The sequence below is a fragment of the Apis dorsata genome, unplaced genomic scaffold, assembly GCF_000469605.1.
Source record: "Apis dorsata unplaced genomic scaffold, Apis dorsata 1.3 scaffold_135, whole genome shotgun sequence".
Classification (NCBI taxonomy): Eukaryota; Metazoa; Arthropoda; class Insecta; order Hymenoptera; family Apidae; genus Apis; species Apis dorsata.
This window is the reverse complement of record NW_006263427.1, coordinates 757,138-777,940: the sequence shown is the minus strand read 5'-3', so window position 1 is coordinate 777,940 and position 20,803 is coordinate 757,138. Positions and strand designations below refer to the sequence as shown.

The following is a 20,803-nucleotide window of genomic DNA, read 5'->3' as shown; positions in this document are numbered from 1 at the left end:
GTAGAAAAAAGATTAGAGAATATGATAAAAAGATTTATTATTGGATATTTTTGAAAGAGAGAGAAAGAGAAAAAAAAAGAATTTAGGTTTTTGAAAGATTTTGCACATTGAATTTTGAACTTCGAGATTTTGGATTTAATTACGATATAAAAATAATATAAATATAAATTGTACCGAAGTAATTATGTAACAATTTTGAGATTACGTGATTATTTTTCCGGCGATATAAGGTGAAATATTTATCTCGACGAATATTGGAAATATCTTCCATAAACCAAGAATTTTAATTTCATGCATATTTCAGTGACATTTTTCTCTTATTTCTTGCGTCCCTCGTTTTTATTATAAACAAACGATGAAACTTTCTCGATCACTTAACAAAAATTCACTTTGCAATGGGAAATTATCACGTTAAATTCATCGAGAACATAGTTGAACGCAAATGTTCATTAATTCTATACAATCTGATTCAAATTGATTGCGCAGAAAAAACACAGTTTAAATGATCGTAATGCGAATTCAGTTGTCCGCGAAATTCAATTAAACGAATCCTAAAACGCATAGCACGATGCGATTGTTTTGCAAGGTAGATAGTGATCGCATCTAAAGCAAGAGTAGGGTAAAAAAAATCTCTTCCATTTGCATTTATCGACAGTCACGAGATGCATATTGAGAATGGTAAAAGGGGTTGTAGCTTACAGGTCGGCGTGAACATTAACACCGTGAACACGTACATTACGGATTCTGATTTAACAAGAGCTTTGTTAAGTCTGTTCAAAATTAAAATTTAGAGAACTGTCCTATTTTTGAAGTTGTACATGACGTAAATGGCCTAGTTACCGTGCCTCGGCACGATTACTGGATAATCGATTAATTTTTGAAAAATTCGAGAAAAATATAAAGTAACAGTAAATTATTGTAATAATTTTTTTACGAAATATGAAAAATATTTTTTGAAAATATGACAAATTTTAGAAAATATTAGGAAATAGTTGATTAAATACTAAGTAAATTATTTAGTAACTTTTAAATTATTATTAAATGAATCATTTATTTTTTACTTACAAAAATATGTTCATCAAAATACCAATATATATGTTATATGAAAAATAAATGAAATAAAAGCAGACAATTATATTAATTTTTAATAATTAGTAATTGATATTTTTCAGATTCATATTCTTAAAAAAAACAAAGGTTAAAGAATAACATTTGCATAATTAATATGGTATTGAATATATCATATTTTTATTTTATCATATCGAGAAATATTAATATTTAATTTTCGTTCAATTAAATTGGAGAAATTAAAATTATTTCTCGAAATATTGATAATCAATAATATTGCAAATATGTAAAATTAAACAGAATATCATAATGAAACATCTGGACAATAAACTAATAGTTTCCATGCACATACATGAATGTTAATAAATCATGATTTATCAGTCCAGACACAGAAATAATTGATGAAATATATCTATAATATATCAATTAATTGCAATAAAAAAAAATACGTATATATTTAAACAAAGAATATAAATCTCTAAAAAGACACAAAAGAAATAGGAAGAAGTGCAAAGTAAAATCTTACTTAAAGCTGATTTAAAAAGCTACCTTCTACAACTTCACTATTCAATTAGAGTCCACTTATCCTTGCAATCGTATTTCACACAGATCTTCAAGTCGTAGTATCGCGTTAGAAAGCAAGAAAGAAAAGGGATTACGTGACTTTAATATTTTCTTTGCATCTATGGCCACAAAAGAAAAAAAGGTATTTCCATTACAAAGTTCTTTCTGTGAAGGCAAACATTCGCGTGCACATTAGGAAGAGAAAAGGTAACTATTGTTCCATTTTCACCGCGTCCTGCCAACAATGCAAGGGCGTTGAATCTTTAATTGACTTTAATTCACATTTTTCTTGAAAGCTTCAATTCTTTGTCAGAGACGGTTCACAACTTAATCTTGTGAATTTTGATACTACTTCTATAAGTTACGTATTTTCGAAAGAGTTTCATTCATTCAGAAATATATTAAACAAAGTGATTTTTCTTTTTTCTCAAAAGTTTCGATGTAGAGATATATAGAGATGATATCGTTGATCGTCAGTGCAATAAAACACGTGTCATCGATAATAGTACACCTTTTGGAAATTTTCGATTCCTCTCGAACTTTCAATCCGAGTTTCTCGATTACTTTTCAAACTTGTTCTTCTCGAATTTATCTGAGGCAGCTAGGCAACTGCGTGCTCGCCTGATTGTTTTGATACTCCATGCGCATTCTTTTGAATTAGTTATTTTATTGCGAACGACTCAAGAATATGTAAAAATATATCTATCAAAAGAATCAATTTCTTGTGATAAACTTCGATAAATTTAATTTTAATGACGTTCTAATTCAAATTAATTATATTTATATAAATTATATAATTGCTTGTCTTTGCATTTCGAAATATATTTCTCAAAGAAATATAATTTAGTAACTAAATGGAACATCCCAAAAGTAATTAGAAATGCAAAATTTTGCATGAAATTCTAGTTTAATAAAGTGCTCGACGATCCACTATATCGCCACTTTATTTATTTTGTAATTAATTGAAGAAAATAATTTGCCAAGAAAGGAAAAATCATCATTACGAAAGATTGTATATGAGTTATCGTGTAAGTCGAAAGAATACAATGATATGCTCTTTGCTTTGTGATATTTCTACATTTGCATTCTCGCTCATCAGTATTTACTTTCGCTAAGTTCAACATTTTATCCTAGTTAGTTTCATTCTTTTCCGTAACTCTTATCAATTTTAAATTTCCCGCCACGTCCTTCAAGTTAAAATGCCAATGATTCCCCATTGGAGCGCGTCTATTTCACGCGATGAGATAGTGAAAAAGTTTCTTCTTGTCGTTCCCTTTACTTTTACGTAACTGTCTTTGCGATATTTCAACGTTGAGGAAGTGCAGAACGGTTTCAGTGAGTTCTCGTTTAAAAATTTATCGTGTCCACGGTGTCTTGGGAAATGTCAAGAGAAAGAGAAGAAAGGTGATAGACGCATAGCAGGTGGTAATTTTTTGGTCGGCGGAGAGGACCAGTTTTTTTCTTTCTATTTTTAAAAATTTTTTTGAACTTTGCTAAACGGAACTTTTTTACAAAATCTTAGCATAATTGGAGAATTTGATAGAAAAAAATGTTAAAAGTTAACGTTTTTTCGAAATAAAAATACGAAAGAATACGATATAAATATAAAATTCATATTTATCAAAATGGCGCGAATATAGTAGCATCATCTAGCGTTTTAATTCGTGGAAAAATATGGAATATTGAATATTGTACAGTAAAAACAATTATCTTTTTACATTGAACTTAAATTCTTTTGATTTATTGTCCTTACTTTTTATTTAAAATATAAATTTTAAATTTATTCGCTTGGACGATATTTCCTCTTTATAAGATTCTCCAAATGTAGATGATCGCGAGCATTCGAAAGATGTTCGGTTTCGACCAAACGTTTTTCGACAAATATTTGTAGGACTTTATTGAGTTTGCTACGCGAACAAATGTGTAATACGTTAACTCGTAAAGGACAGACGCTGTAATGGCGATGAATAATTGAACGAGCGCGGAATAAATTGCAAATACTTCGTTCGAAATTAAAATTAAGCTCTCGGAACAATTTGTATTCGTAAAGGCCTCGTTTCGTATCGCTACATTTCGGCTGATAGAATAAAATATTTCGAACGCGAAACGAACAATTTTTCAACTTATTTGAAATGCGTTTTAACTTCTGTTTCAAAAACACTTATCTATTTTCGATAGTTATAATTTTTTTTTTTTGCGCGTGTCAATCCAATACTTTTAGTTTATCAATTATTAGTCAATTGCAAATTACAAATTTTTATTTAATTGTAAAGTACTTGATCGTATCGTATAATCAATACTCGTTAACCGTATTACAAAATGTATTTTAATTTTCATTTGGATTTTATTTCATGCTGACATGATACCGTTTTATTCGTTCCAAATAATCTTTCTTGTGCAATTTCAGAACGTTTTATGACAGAGGGAGATTAATTTTTAATATACGAAGTCTCGTATATTGCATCGAATAATATTTGAATTCTGAAATATTTATAAATTTGTACATTTTATGTTAAATAAGTTTTATACATAGGTCGATTAAAACAGAGCTTCCATATTTCATACTTTACACGCTTCAAACGGAATTTTATATTAGATTGAAATATTTATTTTCCTGTCACGAATGATGAGAAGTATAATTGAATTTTTATTAATAAACGTTTTAAAATAATTGAACTTTGTATTTAGGAGAAAAAATTGACTATTAAAAATAATATGAATATTTATTATCTAGCATTTTAAAAAAAAAATCAATTTCTACGAAAAGAGTTAAGTAAAACTTTACGTCATCATACAGATGAAATTTAAATTTTAAATTTCTTTAAAATTTAAAAATTTCATCTCATTTTTTTTAAATCCAATATATAGAATTACATGTTGAATAACATTCAACAAAATAGTATTATAATTATTTAGAGCATACTTTACACGCTTAAGAAAAATACTTAATTAAAATTTATTTTTCTTAAAATTTCTTTAGAAAATGAAAACAAATTCCCAAATTATAAATTGTATATATATATTATATTTTATTTCAATTTAATTTATTTCGTTAAAATTTAAAAAATTTTTTTTTCTTTTAAAATCATATTTACTTCTACATTCTTACTACATTCGTAATTCTATATGTATCACCCAGGCTTACAAAAGTTTCATGTAGACTATGCATAAAATAGAAGGAACCGCTTTTCTGCTTTACATCTACTTGCTAGATATGTAGTTCACTCCTAAAGATTCACTCAACAAGCGTCATTCGAAAGAAAAAAGGATAGAAAGGACTAACCATTCTTATTTTACCACAGAAATATTTTCTTGTTGATCAATTTTTTTTTGCAACAACTCGCATTCTTGTATGCGGTGTCTTAACGATGCTCTAGAAGAATGCAACTAAGAAAAAACTCGCGTTACATTTACGAATAATGTCAGGTTTTACGAGAGAATCTCAACTCGAGTTGCAGCAAAATTTTCCTCTTAACCTCGTTTCACTATCTTTTTCATTCATTTCCGAAGGCAATTTCATTCTTCATTACTTTTTTTAAACATCCTCTTGATTGCAATAGTGGTTCCATATATGCAAATATGTATTGGTTTCTCAAACTATATGGAATTTGATTTTCCATTGAAAACCCCTGAGCGTAGGCAATCAGACCAGACTCGTTGATTCTACTGCTAGTTACCTATATTTTTCGTGCGAAATAAATTACTCATTATTTGAAGGAAAATAAACAACTACGTGACAATTTTATTAATATATTTTATACATTTTTTTTCGTATGATATTGATTAATTTCATATGATTGAAATTTGTACGTATATATTGTCAAATTTTCAGTTTCCTATAGATTATGATCGTATATTGGACTTTCGAATTATATTCACTTATCGAATTATTATATGATTTTGAAATCTTGATTAAAATCTGTTTTCTATTATTGTTATGGTAATACTAATCCTTTGTCTCGTATCCACCCATTGTTAATTGTTCTGATTCAGTAGTTTCATGAGATATCTATAAAGACTGGGTTAGTTGGTTCTTGTAAAGCGAGTCTTTAGCAAGTCTGTCCAACGAAGATGGTGACATTCGATTATATCTATGCTTTACTATTAATGAACCCACTGTTGTCGTTTTCAAGGCAAGCACAAAGAAGATTCATTATATGAAACTTATCAATAGATATATAATATAATATAAATAATATTAAATTACGTATATTATATTATATTATATATGTTATAAATATAAATTATTATAAGTATAATGGCAACAATTAACAACTAAATACTAAAAAGATACAAACAAGAAGAAAATATTTTTGTTTATTAAAATTTTTCTTTACATTATTTATAATCTTGATCAATTTCTGTCAATTATGCCAAGTTTAATTATTATGAGAACGATATTTTGGCTATCTAAACTTGAGAAACGTTTCATTTATGAAGAGAGAATGTTATGGATAAATAAAGATAAACTTAACTGCACTTCTGCAACCCATATTAATCACAAGTTCAACGAACAACTGAATCAGGGCGAGAAATCCACCCAAAAGTCACGTAACGCGATATGAACAACACGAGATGACCCAAAAGATCACCCAGACATCGAGAAACTGTTACAATTAAAATATAGGAACTACGGAATTTCAATCAGAATTATGTTAAATTCAAAAATCTAAAATCAATACAAATCATTCGCGATTCATTAACATTTGATCTACAATTTTGGGATTAAAGAAACCGAAAAAAATGATTAATTTAGAACATTACAATCTGAAAATTTATACTTTTTTATTTAATATTTAGAAATCCAATTTGAATAATTTCCAAAAACTATACTAGATAAAGACTGATCTTTACGAATTCCAAATGTTTCCTATAGTTAGTAATTTGATTGAGATCTCTAAAAATATCAAGGATAAATATCAAGATGTCTCGGTCAGAGAATCTGATTTATATGTACATCATACATTTTTCAATCTTACGTAAAAGATATATGATCACGATGCATTTTCTGAATAAATAAGATCTGATTTCTTAAAGTCATTAATATCATTATTCTATGGTAACAGGAAGGTCATTTCATGATCATAGTATTAGGTTTCCCAGGATGATATCAGGATAACATCAAATTTGGGCTCTGCGATAGTGTGAATTGAATCCATTGTGTTTGAAATGTGTATAGGTATCATGCAACATGCAGCATCAGAGTTCTATAACACTGTAATGATGATTATCAGATTTCCAAATCTGAGTGGCCAATAATGAGTTTCTACAGCCACTATGTTACATATATTGTAACTTATTTCCATACGTTTAATTTATCCGAGTTTTGGAAATATGTATTTTTGCATGGAATATATGTGGTTTTCACACGTCAGAATAATTAAACAAAATGTATTTTTAGGTGTAATCTGACCGTTGTTTACGGGCCGATGATTTAACCATATAATTCTGATTATTTTTCAGTACACGAATAACGAAGTTTTATAATAATTATCTTGCCATGGGATACACAGATACGCGCCATATGTAGAAGCTTAAGCTTAAGCAAATCTCAATTCGTGTTAATTAAAATGAACTACTGACGAATTTTATTAAATTTGGTATTTTACATTGTTTTACGAGAATAGGTAATACGAAGAGAAGATAATATGAGATTTTTTCACATATGAAATTTTGAAATAATTAAAGAAGAAAGAGAAGCATATATCGTTCATATATTTTTACATAATATATATTTTACAAACTGTAATTTTTGATTCTTACAAAATCTTATAAATTTTTTTTATATACTCTTTATTTTTTTTTTTAATTTCTTTTAAATCAAGAAATAAATTACATAGCAAAATTTTAACGAAAATTAATGACTGTCGTAAACAATTTTTGTAGTACAACAAGCAGTTCAAAAAAATGTTATGTATTATTGCATGAGAATCAAAATTATTTCACAGCTATCTCTTCTATAATTAATTTATTGTTATTAGAATATTATAATTTTATTAAATATCTTTAAAATCTTAAAAGGTATTTAATATATCATTATACTATATATCTTATTATATAATCCTTAATTTTATTTCACCTTTCAATATTTCTACAATTATACATTTTATTATACGTCGTAACTCCACATTAACGATCCTATTTGCCATTTCATTTCAAGTCCAGAAAGCTTCCAGTATCGCTTAAGCCCCGTTTTCGCTTGCGTTGCGATTTCCCTCTCAGAGAGATAAAGCTCGTCATAAATATCATTACGAAACAAGATTTGCACAATATTCTCAAATCCGAAAAGACCATACTCCATTACTCTGACTAAAATCTTTTAATGTCCCAAATACTATTTCTATTAGATATCTGTCTTCTTATATCCACGCATATTTACGTGAATTTTATTTACCATTTCATCATAAAAATGGTGCAGAGAAGGCATGAATTTTGCTAAAAGATAATATCCGTAGATTTTTTTTTAAATTTTATATTTGTTTAATTATAGATATGCATTTATTTTCTAATTTTAATTTCTTGTCTAATGAAAAGTCAATTGTTTGCACACATAATGTGATAATTAAAATTTTTCAATAACCTATTATTGAAATTTTGTTCAATTCGCTTGATTCCATCATTTAATCATGATAATTGATATAATCAATAATCTTATTTTAAAAATGAATTTGTCGTATATGACTCGATAGAAACTATAATTTTTTTTAATAATCCTCCACTTGAATTTCAAGTATCAGCTATTTATTACGCGTCGAGATGACTTAAAAGGATGTAATCGAGAAAAATGATATTATCAGGCTCCATCCGTCGAAGAAAAAAACGTCTGGTCTAACTTTGTTTCGAAATTAAAAATTTCCCTTATCAAGAGATTCTTTTTATAAGCGCGTAAGTTTTTCAATTTCATTCGGTCGGAAAATTCTTACTTTGTTTCCAATATTCAAGATTCCCAAGAACTCTTATCTTTAATTTTTGAGTATCTCTTTTGAGTATCGTGTTAAAGATTCGCGGCAACACGTGGCGAGTGTTCGGCTCGAGTGCACTAGTTTGCCATACTAATTTGCTCGGATTAATCTTTAAAGCATGAAGTTAATTAATGTAATTAGAACGGCTGTTGCTCCCTTATTCTCGGCTCTTTCGGCGATGCGCTTGCAAAGCAAGATTTCCCCCGTGAACGTGAGGTCTGAAAAAATTATTCAACACCTTTTTATCTCCATTTTTCTCGTTATACAAACTATTTTGCATATGCGTATTTACGTTCCGTGCTTTATTCACACAAACAAGTGAGACTAATTTTTTATCTTTTCACGAATATTTCCTGGACACGGTAGTACAAGTTCATCTTGTAAAAAATTTCTATTTTTATACATTTGATATATGCTGCACATATGTCTATATATACTGCTGATCAAAAAATTAGAATATCTTATATTTTGGAAAGTTTTGTATTTAATAAAGAGGAAATTAAAGTACAATAGTAGATAAATTAATATGACAAATATTTTTCTTTCTGCCTTTTTTAAAATGTTCTATTTATTTCGATATAGATGTGAAAAATTAAAACAATTTTTTTCATGACATTCTTATTAGGGAAAATTAATTCGATCTGATTCTGAATTCCTATAAAGACCATAAAACTTTCTAATTTTATTTAAAAAAAAAAATATAGAATTTAAAATAAATTTGATATCTTGATATTTTAATATTATTCATCCAAATCATGAATTTTTATCACTGCATGCAAATGTATATAAAACGTGAAATCGAATAATATTTTTCCAATTTTGAAATAAATATAATTAACCTAAATATTTTAAACATAAATGTATTTGGATACACTAAATTTGAATTCTTCAATTTTAAAATTAAATAAAATTTGATAAAATGATTTAATAATAATTCAATTTTATTTAATTTTTCTTCAAGTCTTAAAATTATTCCTTTTAACAATATTTATTTGAAAAATCAGTAAAAATTGTACCAATTTTAATTTGTTATTTAAAACGATTTTACCTGTCAAATATCAATGCTCAAATTTATTCAAAAGATATTTCAATTCTATTCCGTATCCTCGAAGACCATCTAACGTGAGTTTAGTTCGTTTATACGAAGATGATAAACTTTGCATTGCAAATGCATTTATTTTATTATGCGGACACAATAGTCCAACTGACTAACAAAGCTAACCAGGCGCACGCATATTTTAAGATGAAAACCATGCGGCGCACGGTTGTTCATGTGGAAGAGTCGTGGTTTTCGGTTTACTACCAGTGGTTGCAGGTGGATCCCATAGAAACTGGAAAAGTTCATTCATCGAGGTGATCTCACAACCAAATTCCATCCTGTTAGCATTAACCTCATCTTTCCCATTTCTTTATTTCTTTTTCCTCTTCAGTTTTTCTTTTATTTACTCGTATTTTTATTTCACTCTCTCGTTTTTATTCACAATTCCCTTTTACCAATTCTCTCAATATATTTTAATTTTTTTTTTTAATCTTTTTAGTGCTATTTTTGCATATAAATTTCTATTATTAAAATTTATTAACTCTATTTTATATTTATTTTCAAATGAAAAGTTTTTCATTTTATTAAAATATTTACAAATATTTTTTTATATTTATATTATTTTTTTTTTTGGAAATGAATTAAACAAAAATGGTGTGTTTAACGTTATTTGTAATAATATTTTTATAATTATGTTTTTTGAGAAAAATTAGTCAGTTTTATTAAATGTAGCTTTAAAAAGAAACTTTAAGAAGCTTTAAAAATTAGGATAATCTTTTTAAAGTTCCAGTAAATTTACTTATCATCAAAAATAAAAAAATACATTTAAAATATTTCTTCCGCAATATATAAGTTCTAATTAATTTGAATTATCATAATTAGAAGTTAATTTTAAGACTGCATTTTACGAACAGAGTTTAATATTTTCCTAAATACTTTTTCAAGATTTCAAAAATTCCTTTTCAGCAAACACAACTTTCTAATTATTATTTTTTTATATTTTTTTTTGTATTAATTATTTATTCTTTCGATATTAAAAATTCCTATAATATTTTTAAATCTATTTCGCTAATTTATTAATTTATTTTTTTTTTTTTTATGAGAAAAACAATCAATATCTGATCAATTTCAATCATCCATAACTTTACAAGAATAATAACACTTAAAAATAAAAATTGTATACCAATGAACATCATGTGAATATCATTTAATCATCATAAAGTGAAATTAAAAATTTTTTTCGAACATTAGTTAAAAATACTCGAATACTCTTTTCTATATTCCGAAAATTTATTCGTATAATGTGTTCACAAAAATCATTTTCATCATGATTCTTTCATTGTTTCGTTAATAATTTTTTTTCCCCATATTTTCATTAGTTTTTCCACACCTATCTTCAAACTTCGTTCTCTATTACTTTCTGACCTCCTTTTTTTTTTCTTTTTTTTACTGCCCCTTTCTATCAGCTTACGGTACCGTTTACCGTTTGTCTAATTTCAACTCCACGTCACGTTCTCATTCCGTTTCCACTTGTAATCCCTTTTTCCAGACCAACTCTCTAATTGTCCCGTGTTTCCACTAGGGAAACATGCACGCAGGCGCCTCGCGGAGACAACAAGATCGGTTTCTTACTACTACGCGTTTTACATTTTAAATTATGAATTAACTTTGTCAATCTTTCCCTTAATTCTTCTTTTCAACACAGGAATTAATTGTTTAATTATATCGTCGAAGGGAGTAAAGAAAATTCGATAAAAAAAAAGAGTTGAGGATATTCCAGAGAGATTTTATTAAATTTATATGGAATTTTTCAAGCTTGGATTTAGTTAGAAGTTATGACTAATTTATTATAATTTGCTTCATCTTTGTTGTTATATTTGAGAATATGAAGATTTGATAAATGAGATTGTTCAAATTTATTTGAAAATTATGACAAAATATGTTTATATCTAATTCATTAAATGACAATATTCCTTAAATATATTAATATGAAACTATAATATAACAATAATTGTTTCAAATATTTCCTCTTCCGTTATAATAGATCATATAACACACACCAGAGTGATTTAAATAAGTAATTATAGTTGGAAAGTTATTGTCAAAAAGTGATATTGGAAAAGAAGTTTGCTATTAATATTTATTATTATATGTCGTTCATCCTTCGACCATTTTATTATAAATTCTATAAGCATATACTATCACTTTTCTCTTTTAATATTTGAATATTCATTTTTCAATTTTGGGAAATATTGTCAATTATTCGTGAGAATAAAAGGAAGAAATGAAATATCTCTTTTTTCTACGTATTTCTTTTTATTTACATATTTCATCAAAACCATATTAAGCCAAGATGTTAATTACTGGCTTACAAAAACTGAACGTTTATTTGACGTTTTTATATCGCAGCTTGTGTACATTTTACGTTCCTTTCGTTGTATTTTATATATTTGTCGGTAACAATACTCGAATTTTTAATTAACTCGAATTTTTAATTAAAATATTATTTTTGTACATTTTATAAATTTTTTAATTCCTTTGCAAAGAATACTTTAATCAAATTGAAATCATAAAATCATATTACATCATATTAAATCTGAATTTCAAATTTTGGAAAAATAGGAATTTATATAATATACATAAATTTAATTCGAGATTTTGAGAAATCAAAGAAAATAAATTAACTTCATCTCAGTTGATACATTATAGGATCTCATCACTTTTAATTTCCAAATTATCACAATAATTATCACAATATTTTAAACTATTTTATTTATTTACAAAATTTATTCGAGAAAAAATTTAATTCGAGATAAAAGAAAATTCAACTCATATGTTTACGCGAGCTTTCTCAATGGAAATTCCATTCAGTAAAGTATAAAATACGCATGAAAAAGACTCGATCGTTATCCCCTTTCCCATTATTCTCTTGCATTGTTCTGAAATCCACATTGGAACACTAAGTCGTTTTGCAAACTGTGAAACGAATTGATCTCTTGAACCACGAATCGGCTGTACTTACGAATGAAATTCTCTATCTCTAAAGCTTCGACACTTTTGTTCAAATTAATAGTAAAAGAAGAGAGAAATTGCCGAAGTAGTTCTGAAAATTGCATTGGATTAAAATGTAAAAATTATATTATAAAGAAAAATGTGATAATATAAAAATTAAAATGTAATTATAATGTAATTAAAAATTAAAATATGAAAATTAAAATCGTGAAATTAAAAATGTGAAAATTAAAATGTAATGAAATAAAAATCAAATATTTTGCCAATATTCTCTTGACATATGAGAATATTGTTATCTATCATTTTATGAAAATAATTAAATTAAGATATGTCAGAAATGAAAATTTCTGACATATCTTTATAACAAAATTACATATTTTTATAACAGATATTTTTGAAGCGATAAGATATACTAAATAATTTAAATTCATTTACATATATGTTTAAAGTAGATGCACCGATGTCTTTTGATATTGTTTTGTTATCTTGTGTTTGATCTTTGTTATCTATATTGCGATCTGGGAATTCCGCTACACAAATGGTTGTCAGAAATTAGATCAAAGTGTTGCAGTTTGGTTAGGATCATGACTGTGCGTGTCAGGTCATGGATCTGTAATCATGCCATATACTACTGGAAACATAATTGTGGCTCATCAAATGCTTATGCAATAATTCACAATGACATTTATATCGATTCTAAAGAACGAAATAATTTAGAAAATTTTTTCAAATTCACAATTTTAATTTATAAGCGCTATGATACTTTTTAAAAGTTAAATATTTAAGGTTATTATATTTATTTGGTCTTTTCTCTTTGGTCTTTTAATCGATCTATTCCACTTTTATCTATCTGTGATTGCTTTATTTTGACAATTGTCCATCTATATTATTTGTTGGATTATGATAGTCACATATTTTTCTTGAATAGTCTGTTCTACTTGTCAAATTAATCTATTTTAATATACATATATTTGTTTGATCATAATTATTTTATTTCTTTTGTCTGATATGTGCTTATTTATTATATCGAATTTATTTTATTTCTTTCGACAATAATTGATCTTTACTACTTGTTCAGTCAAGTATTTATCTGATGATTGGGTATATTACTTGTTTGACCATAACGAATCTATTTTACTTCTCTAATCATGATTGATCTTTATCATTTTGTTTGACTAAAAAAATAAATTCTTTTTCCATGTCTGATTATTGGCTGGCTTACACTATTTAATTAGAAATTTCGTTAAAAAACGTTATCTTATAGAATATCTATATATATATTCTCGAAAAAATATTTTAAAATAAAACCAGATAAATATTTGATTTCTATTTTCTACAAAACGAAAAATTCTCTGAATAGAAATACCTATTCTGGTTATCGAGGATAATAATGATGCTATTCAACAACTGACGACATTCAGCATTCTCGAATCGGTTGCTTGTTATTCTGGTAGATAGTACCGTTGGTCAAATACAGACGGAGCGCAATATTCAGTCAGAGATATTTCGAGTTGGTGACATTTGAACGAATAAAGAATCGATGATTTTGATGATCGATAGTTCACGGCTAGAATGTAAATTACCGTTTCTAAGACAAGACACGTTATTAAATTTTAAATCAATTGTTCGTCTTATCATCCGGTTTTCATTCTATCGATCCATTCAGCGATGAAAGAAAGAAAGTCGAGTTTGCGAACGTAATTGAATGGATAAGAAACTCAAGGATCTGTATGGTCGGGATCCAGGTAGGTTACTAAATTTATATCATAGTCGGGGCACTTTTTGCGAGACTCATTAAGGTGATTCGCTTTTTATTTCCCTGTCTTTCATCTGGTTGATGATGTAATAAAAATTAATACGATGGTTAACCCTTTCGAGACTAATGGGATATTACGTTCCTAAAGTAATTTTTATGTAAATTTCAGCATTACAATTTTTCTGATACCATTTACAAGAGACTTATTGAAACATGGTATAGCATTAAAAGTAGAGATTATTAATTTCATTTTGGAAATTAGACTCCATTTGTTTTTAATTATATGTTATTATAACATTATAGATGATACCATTCATTAACGAAAAAATTCAGTAATTTTTACAACCATATTAGCTATATTACGACAATGTTTTTTAACTCTTGTAATGATATTAGATAAATGAAAATTTAAAATATCAGTATGATTTTCATCTGCAAAACTATACTGTCTTTAAATAGCTTCCTAGAAAACATTTAATGATTTTCAAAATGGATTTTCACTATGTTAAAATGATCATTGTAAACATCTTACATCGTACACTAATTCTTAATCCAACTTAATACTTTTCCAACTATAAATATCTAATTTACACGACGACAAAATAAACACACATTCACCGCTGATGCCTTGATCCTTTCTCGTAAACTGCTACCGTGTCAATGGAAGAATAGCTTGGCTCCTTGCTCGGTGAATTTCTCGCCGATCTTTGGTCAGGTTGCGCATCGAGTTCCAGCAAATTTTTCGAGATACACCGGGATGAAAGGAGATATGCCGGCGACCTGGATGCTTGAATAGATCATTCTCGGTCGGGTTGCCGAATGTCTGTTGCCATGCATCTGTGCAGGATACATGCAATGGCGCGCATTCGTACTTTGATCACATCTCCGTTAGAATAGCTTTCACCTCTCTCTTCCTCCACCGTCCATTCTCTCTGTCTATCTCTGTCGAGCTCCGGATGATCGCGCAAAGCTTTTCGAAAGGAGACTTTGACGCGTATTTGCACACGCGCGAAAAATCGTTCTGCTATAACCGGATGTTTCCTCCCCAAACGATATTTTATACAGCTACTTGATAACGCGTTTCTTTCAGAATTATTTTATCGAAATCGGATATATCGTTTTTCTCCTCTGACGCCTTTGAATATTCTTCTACCTCTTTACGTGCGCGCATTTGTGTACACGCTTGAAGCTGTGGAAATTCGATTCGAAATGCGATAGCGAAATTGCATTCGTGTTTTCTAAATATCGTAACAAATACGTGTTTATCTCGCTTAAGAAATAGATTGTGCAAGGGAGTGTGAGTGTAGATTGCGAGCAGTGTTGTTGAAATTTTACAGGTGCACTGAACAAAATAAATGAAATGTTCTGGTTCTTATTTGAAGCTTGTAACTATAATTCTTTTTGAGTAAAAAAAAATATATATATATTTATAAAAAATGCACCATATAATGATTTATTACGTGGCCTCGTTAGATATAAAGGATGTTTTTTAACTTATGCTTGTTGATGCAAAAAAATTTTTTTTTACACGTATGTACGAGAAAATATTCGTGGAACAATATATATCTGGATTTGATACGGTCCATTTCGATATAGCTCGATGTTACAGTCTTTCTTCCGATAATTCACATTTATCCGGGGACGTATATAGAACTATGACTGCGAACAACGAGAACTAAATCATACGTCAAATACATTTCTCTTTCACAATCGAAGTTATTATTGCATTCTCGACAATTCTATTACGAATTATACGATTGTCTATGTTGCAGTGGTTAGATGTAGATATAAAATAAAGATCTCTATGTTCTAATAGACTTCCATCGATAATCGCATTTTTTGCTATACGTAACCATCGATAGCAAACATATTCTTTTATTTATTATTTGAATTTCTTTTTTCAAATCTTCAAAATCTCTCTTTATCAACTTTATAGTAATCGCCACTGATCTTAACTAATCTACACAAGAATAAAACAATTAGAAATAACTACATGAGCATGTCGAAATTGCACGAACGTTTGATCACGAATTGATACATCTGTATCGAAAATAATTGTCCCCATTTGTCGCAAATAATCATCTCAACCAAACGTCGTCAAGATCGAACCCTTTATCGAATCCATTCGCCTATGAACATCAGTTGGCAAACACATTGGAGGCAGCAAATATCAATTTTCAACCAATCCGACCAATTTATCCGACAGTGTACACAAACTATCGTCATTTTGGCGGTATCGCGGTATTCATCGGGATATTCGGGAATTTTCCTTGAACCGTTGAAGAAAGAGCCGCGTGTGGCCACCGTGGACTTTCATCGGTGTTTGGATTTCAGAGACGGTGTTCCGCGGTGGCCCGGTAAAATCAACAGACGTCGCGGAATATAAGAAGCTTCGGGGGATGCGAAAACCGGTGGACGATGTCGATGAGACCGGCCTGGGGGCCGAAGTTGTTTCTCGTGCTGGTGACGACCACGATCGTTATCGGCAATTATCAGCGTCATCGCGAGAGGATCCATTTGCGGGAGCAGCTCGTTAACGGGCACAAAGTGACGAGGAACATCACTCGATTGCAAGGTAAGTCGCGTTTCCTAACATTGTTCCGTTTCTATGGGCGGGAGGAGGTCGAAGAATATCATCATTGTGTTAATTTAGGATAACGAATGTTCATTAAATCAAATTAATTATCATTTGCTATCGTGTTTTAGTTATATCCTTCTTAAAATATGTGTATTTTATTGTCTTCTTTAAATAAGAATTTTTTTTGGGTAGATACAATGTTTAAAAATGAAAAGGAAGCATTATAATTGGTACTTTTTACCATGGTGTTGTTCTTATTTAATTTCTTATTTGTTTAATTTTTTTTTCTTGTATAGATAATGAATATCTATTTTAATATCTAAAAGTTCTTTTAATTTAATAAATGAAATTAGAAATTTGATTCTTGAAAAATTTTTTTTTTGTTATATATATTTTGAGAAGGTAGATAGAAGAACAGATTATAGACTTGAAATTTACAAATAAATGCACTTAGTTTCATTTTAATTTGCATAAATATTTTGCATTATTTATTATGATTTTAAAATACTATATATATATGTTTTTAAATAAAAATTAAATAATAATAATATTATTGACAATTTTTTTTTATAATGAGATTTTAATTATTCACGTGTATGCAATTTTTATGTTAATATATTTTTATAAGAATTTTCTGATTCAGTCTGTGTCCAACAAGATAGAAACTTTCAGTTTTTATTGAAGACGTCAATTCGAATTTTTCTGAGGTTTTGCGTACTATAGGAAACTCTTGTCACGAATAATGTCGTATAAAACGTGAGATAGTGATATAACCGAGATTTTCACAAATGTCCTATATTTGAATACACGAACCAATATTTGGATACACGATCCAAGAACATGTATCAAATCATATGTGTTATACGCTAAAGTTTCGTGAAAAAGATAAACGATTCATAAATTTATAATTTTTCAAAATTTCACATATTGCTTTTTTTAAATTGTAAATTTTCTTTTGCTAAATATTTCATTTTAAAATATATTAAATATTTTTTTAAAAAAAAAAGAAATTTTAGAATAAATTTCGAAAAAATTTGAATTAAATAATCAATTAGTAATTATAAAGCAACGAATAAAACGAGGATAATTTAGAATTTAGACGTATTTCTTCGTTAATTCTACAATTGAGAATGGAGTGCAAGTGAACTCTGCACTATTTTGACTCTTGTTTCGAAGACTTTTCTCTAACTGTGCAACAGAAAGCGAAGTAAACAATGTGAGAAAAAAAGCGCATAACAGCGTATGTTTTACGTCTTTCGAAGTATATACGTACAATATATATTCTTTTCTCACTGCTCTCAATTTACTCCCAGATGTAACAAAAGAAGTTGGAAAATAAAAGTTGAAGGTACAATTAAGGGAGGTGAAAAAATTTAGATAATCCTAATCTTAAAAATTATTCTATATAAAATATAGACTATTTCAAATAAATACACTGCAAATTTTTTCAAACAGGACTTATACAAAATCTTGTTTAATTTTGAAAATTAAATTGAACCTACTTTTTTATTCATTCATTATATTTCTACTTCATCGTACTCAATTGTCCATCCAATCAATCAAATTAAAAAAAAATTCATCAGAAAAATCTCTTGGAGGAGATTCAAAGGCGATCCTAAGGCGATTCAAATAAACTCTAAACATAATCCAGCTTTTAGGATTAAACGTTCAAAATAATCGCACATAAAGTAAGATTTCCAACATCTCATAAACGATAACAAAAACCTTTGAAGCCAGCATCAGAGACAAAACGTCCTCCGGAATAAAAAGGGAATTGACAACTATAAAAGCAATTTCAACCACGTCCGCGCGACGAAGAGCGGAACAAGACAGAGAGAAGAGCGGATATATCGCGAGTTGATATTCGACTACACCCGTACCGTGGATCGATCCTCCATGAAAAACGAGTGGCAACGTCACGTCACCGCGTCATTTTCGATAACACTAACTACGACGAGCAACCATTCTGCATACGTTCCATCGCGTGCTCGCCGAATTTATCGCCGATTTATCCCCCGTAAAATTCCCTCGTCACATCCTCTCATTCTGTGAAGCGGGACAATGATGGAAACACGATCGAACAACTCCTTAATTCCGTTCTCGAGTGTTTCGCCTCCCTCCTCCATTTGGAAATTTTTGTCGCGCAACGCTTCGAGCGAATTTGTACCAAGAGGAATTTTTATTACTGGCGAAAGCTTTTTCGCAAAGGAGTTTTTAAAAGTTTTTTCCTTTCACCGAAGTCGTTTTACCGGTGAATTTTTGTCCCATTTGAAACAGGAAAAGAATGTTGAAGATGGAGAAGGTTAACCATCTGTTTGTGAATTAATTTTCTGGAATGTGGTGCGAGGAGAGAAATGAAGCTCGAGCTTTTTCAGCGTGTTTCGAAGTAATTACGGGGATAAATAAAGAATCAGGCATTGGATGTTTTGTTTCTATGATGTTATTGAAATCATTTATCGTTGAAGTGGAATTGAGATAAATACGAGGGAATATGTATGTGTACATATGCAAATGCGTATAAAAATGTGTACATAAATTGTACATATATCTTATGTTCAAGAAACGAGAAATATATTATTCGCGACATGGCAATTACGTGTTAACCTTAATTATAGTTAACTACTTTTGCATCCTCGTTAGATAAAAATTTATTTTAACGGGGAAAAAATAGAAATGGAGATAAAAGTTATCACGATGTATGATAAATCTTGAGCATCATCTTCTGTGCAGTTAGAATTACTTTCGATCTATCCGTCTTTTCAGGATTAGCTTATCAATTTATTACTGCTTTAGGATTTACATTCGAGACTAACTTTGTATGTTGACCTAAACGACGAATCAGTTCAATTAGTCCTCGAACACCTGTCTATCCGAATACTAAAGTTGGGGCGCAAACCTGATCCGAAAGGGATGATCCTATGTTCATTACTTGGAATTATGTTACATTACATCGTTCTTAAATTAAATATTTAAAATGAATTATAATAATATACTTATATATATACGAGAATACCAGAAAGAAAAGAATTTTCAAAATTATTATATTATATTATATTATATTTATTATTATATTTGTGTGATGGATGTTAAGTCTACAATTTGCATTTAATAATTACATTTCTTATTATTATCAAATTATTTTAATAACAAAGAATATTAAATAATGAATTGCAAATTCTTAAAGTTGCAATAGTAATATATCCTAGCCTATTATTGACGCATGATTATGGTAAATAAAAAAGTAGAAACATCGCATTTCTTTTTTTATCGATCCAGAATACTTGTGAAATGTTGTTATTAATTAAAATTTTATAACTTATATAATCCAAGAATCATTTGCAGAATTGCCAAGTCTCGATTAGACTCTATTTTATTACGAGAATGTTTCAAAGTAATGAGAAAACAAACACGGAAAACCAATAAAAGCGTAGAGTGTTTAATTACATTCTTTATAGAGAAATGGATAGTCGTTTCCTTCTTACGTTTAAATTTGTTTTACAATCTCATCATCTGTCAACTCGTTAGAACACTCTGATGAAACATAATCCAGCAAATTTTACCATTATTTCGTCGCGATGAATATATATTTTATCATTTTATCTTTTTCGTTGCATTATAAATCGCATGATTGGTGTCAAGAGATGCCTAAAGCAGGAACGGAAGCAACGAGAAGAAAGACAAAGGACAGTTGTCTTCGTTTTAATTATTCTCGGAGCTTATCGTTGTTATTTAACCCGTGAAAAAAACCAGGTGCAGTTATATCGGCAAAAACTACGTATAATTAACTGTTATTTAACGCGCTGGAATCTCGTTATGAAGTATCG

The 20,803-nt window shown here is 28.6% G+C and overlaps 1 protein-coding gene across 3 annotated transcripts in view; it reads left to right on the top strand.

Moving 5' to 3' along the window:
* The window catches only part of LOC102676039 (zwei Ig domain protein zig-8-like), an 84,464-nt gene that overhangs the window by 18,160 nt on the left and 45,501 nt on the right, over positions 1–20,803 (top strand). For all 3 annotated transcript variants that reach the window (XM_031509277.1, XM_031509276.1, XM_031509278.1), the window contains exon 2: positions 16,736–16,976. In XM_031509277.1, the coding sequence (XP_031365137.1) occupies positions 16,820–16,976 (157 nt within the window). In that variant the 5' untranslated portion in view covers positions 16,736–16,819. The remainder of the gene's footprint in view (positions 1–16,735; positions 16,977–20,803) is intronic.